The sequence below is a fragment of the Triticum urartu genome, chromosome 4A (assembly GCF_056163025.1).
Source record: "Triticum urartu cultivar PI428250 chromosome 4A, HENAU_Tu73, whole genome shotgun sequence".
Classification (NCBI taxonomy): Eukaryota; Viridiplantae; Streptophyta; class Magnoliopsida; order Poales; family Poaceae; genus Triticum; species Triticum urartu.
In genome coordinates, this window is record NC_141876.1 from 464,474,311 (window position 1) to 464,477,495 (window position 3,185).

General features: G+C 42.9%; 1 protein-coding gene across 1 annotated transcript; it reads left to right on the forward strand.

The window, feature by feature from the left end:
- The first annotated feature begins 268 nt into the window (after positions 1 to 268).
- LOC147976176 (uncharacterized) lies at positions 269 to 2,719 on the forward strand. Its single transcript, XM_087520759.1, has 2 exons — positions 269 to 713; positions 2,682 to 2,719. Exons 1-2 carry the CDS (start codon positions 269 to 271, stop codon positions 2,717 to 2,719), a joined length of 483 nt encoding a protein of 160 aa, XP_087376885.1.
- Positions 2,720 to 3,185: the final 466 nt, after the last annotated feature.

Here is a 3,185-nt window from a genome sequence, read left to right on the forward strand (position 1 = left end):
AAGAGATTGTTTTGGCTTGTCCTTTGCCTCAAAAGGATTGGGCTACCTTGCTGAACTTTTGCTACTACTATCATTACTTGCTCGTTACAAATTATCTTGCTATCAAACTACTCTGTTACTTACAATTTCAGCACTTGCAGACATTACCTTGCTGAAAACCACTTGTCATTTCCTTCTGCTCCTCGTTGGGTTCGACACTCTTACTTATTGAAAAGTCTACAATTGATCCCCTATACTTGTGGGTCATCACCTCCCCACCAAATTTTTCATGCGGACCACCCTGCTCTCCCAGCGGTGGCGCCCCCTCTGGCGCCGCGTCCCCCTCAACCTCACCATCGACAGCTGCCTCTTCGATGGGGATTGCAAACGCATGGCCGCAGTCTCCAAGATCCTTTCATCTTACCCTAAGCCAGCCAGATGCCTTGACATCCGCATGTTCAGTACCAACTGCAAGGTCCAAGCCAAGTTCGATGAGTGGCTCTTATCCCCCACCATAGATCTTCTCAAGGAGCTCAGGTTTGAAGCTAGACAATGTCGCTCTCTGCTGCCGTCTACGCTCCGCCTCACGCCAATGCTGCGCCGCATCATCTTCAACTCCTGCTATTTTCCCCAGATTAATGCCACGACCGCCCTTCTTCTCCCTCAACTCAAGAAGCTCGACATCTTCAACGTTGGCATCTCAAAGAAGGCTATGGGGCACCTGCTCCGTAGCTGTACTGCACTCGAGTACCTTCGTCTTTGGCAGATCCACGGGTTCATTAGCCTCCATATCGACTCGACCAATCTCCGATGGATTTATGGGTCTTGCGGGCCCCACAACAAGACATCAATTGGGAAGAGATCACTCAAGCTGTTCCACATATGGTCATTGAGAATGCGCCTTTCCTTGAGAGATTGCTTGTATCTGATATAGAAGGTCCAACAAAAATCAGGGTCGTTGACACGCCAAAATTGACAGCGTTGGTGTACTCGTCTGCCAAATTCTCCGAACTCTTTATTGGATCCGTAATCGTTTAGGTACAACACTCGTCTTATTCTCCGTCTTCTTGAAATTCATATTTTTAAATTTCTTCTTGATGTATTTACGACTGTCACCCAGAAAATGACTCCCACAAGCTTGACCCAGTCTATGCACACATTGAAGATCTTGACAATAAAATCTATTGGCCCCAATCTGGATCAAGTTGTTGTTTTCCTTACATGCTTTCTGTGCACGGAGAAGCTACTCATCGAGGTGATACTTCTTTCCTATTAGTAAATGGTAATCACAACATAGCTCATTTTTTCATAATTTTCCAAATTACGATGACAAGTGTAGTGTTCAAAACTGCATCTACGCACTGCACCGAAAGAAATGTTTTTAGTATTTTTTCTCACGTGATCACCTGCATCGTTTTTTGTTGTACTAGTAGCCTAGGCTAGTCATAGTGGCAAGTAACTTAGACTAGTAACTCTGTGGTTAGCCTAAGAGCAAGTACTACCTCCGTCCTGGTTTACTCTTCGTATTTTGTAGTATCGAAATTTGACCATAGATTTAACTGACAAAATGTTAATGCATGTCCCTAAAAAATATATCGTTGGATTCATATTTGAACATAGTTTCAAATGGTATAATTTTTGGTGACATGCATTGGAATTTTCTTAAGTAAATCTATGGTCAAAATTTTACACTAAACACGAGGTAGTACAAAAGTGGGTTATAATGGCCCTCCACTATGTAGGCCAAAACACGTGCCAAATTCACTTCTGATGCATTTGGCATCGATGCCCTCCATTGCTCACCTGGTGCCCAATCTGGATCACCTACTTTTCTCCGTTGCCAAATTAACTGACGCAATGAAAAAACACTTGTGTAGGAAAGGGAGAGGACTGAGGCAATAAAAACACTTACTTGGGAGAGGGAGAGGCTGGTGTAATTGGTTTGATTGATTTTTTTATACATGTGGGTCTGTGTGCACAGCGTGCCAACTCTCTCACATTGCTAGAGTGGTGGCAAAATCTTTTGATTTGACATTGATGCGTATTATGTGGCATACTTTTGAGAAATATGGCATCGGCCACATAGTGGAAGGCAACAAATGCCCAAGCTCTTCACGTGCTCCTAGGTAAATGAGAGGAAAGAGAAAGAGAGAGAGATAGAGTGAAAAAATATCACTAGCCTTAGAGCCAAGCCTATAGCCAATCCTATCGTATGAGCGAATGATATTGGTACCTCTTGATGACACGACAATCTTATACAGCTAGCTGCTCTAATATGTTCTCTTCTTTTGCAGATAAAAAGACCCGAAAGTGAAAAATGTGTTGCACTATAACAATCTCATCAAATGCCTTGATCTCCATCTTACAGAAATTGATTTGATCGACTACCGAGGCAGCACATCGGAGATTAAATTGGCCAGGTTCTTTGTTCTGGAGGCAAGTGTGTTGAAGGTAATGAGGTTTGGCATTCTCTGGCGCAACAATGAATGGTGTGATGATCACCGCAAGCGTCTAAGACTAAATGACAAAGGCTCCGCAGAAGCTGAATTTGTTTTTGAAACATCAGGTCACCGGAGACTCGAAAATTTATTTGCCATTAGTGACTTGTCAGGGCGGTGGATTTTAGTTTGTACGATAATGCTACATCCAACTAAAGTAACGGAAGTTCTTATGTAAACTTCCTAATAATTCCCTCTTCGTAGGTGCAGCATCACTCCTAGCATTTGTAATATCGGTTTGAAACTTGTAATATTATGACTATCCAGCATGAGGTACTATGTTACGATAAATGTTCGCGTGCATAAGTGCGGCAATGATATACCCATTACTAGAGTACAATATTTATTATTACTAGAAAGAGGCCCATGCGTTGCACGGAACATCAAGATGCATTTATACGAGCTGTTTATCTTGTGGGAGACGAAGATGAACGAGGGAAGGCCTTATCTGCAAATGTGAAGAGGGGTGCAGGTATCTTTTTGCAAAATTGTCATAGTTTGCTTTCTATCCGTTAGATATAGATCGGACGGTCTGTATTGTAGGATGGTAGGCACACCATCATCACCTACTCGGTTTTTTATAAGAAAGAGTAGAGATACGCGTGGCAACGCACGGGAAATTATGTCGAACATGGCTAGTTGTAAGCAGGCTAGCTCTACAACCTTGATGATAGTGACTGCACACGGTGAAGCTGACTTTGGTATGCC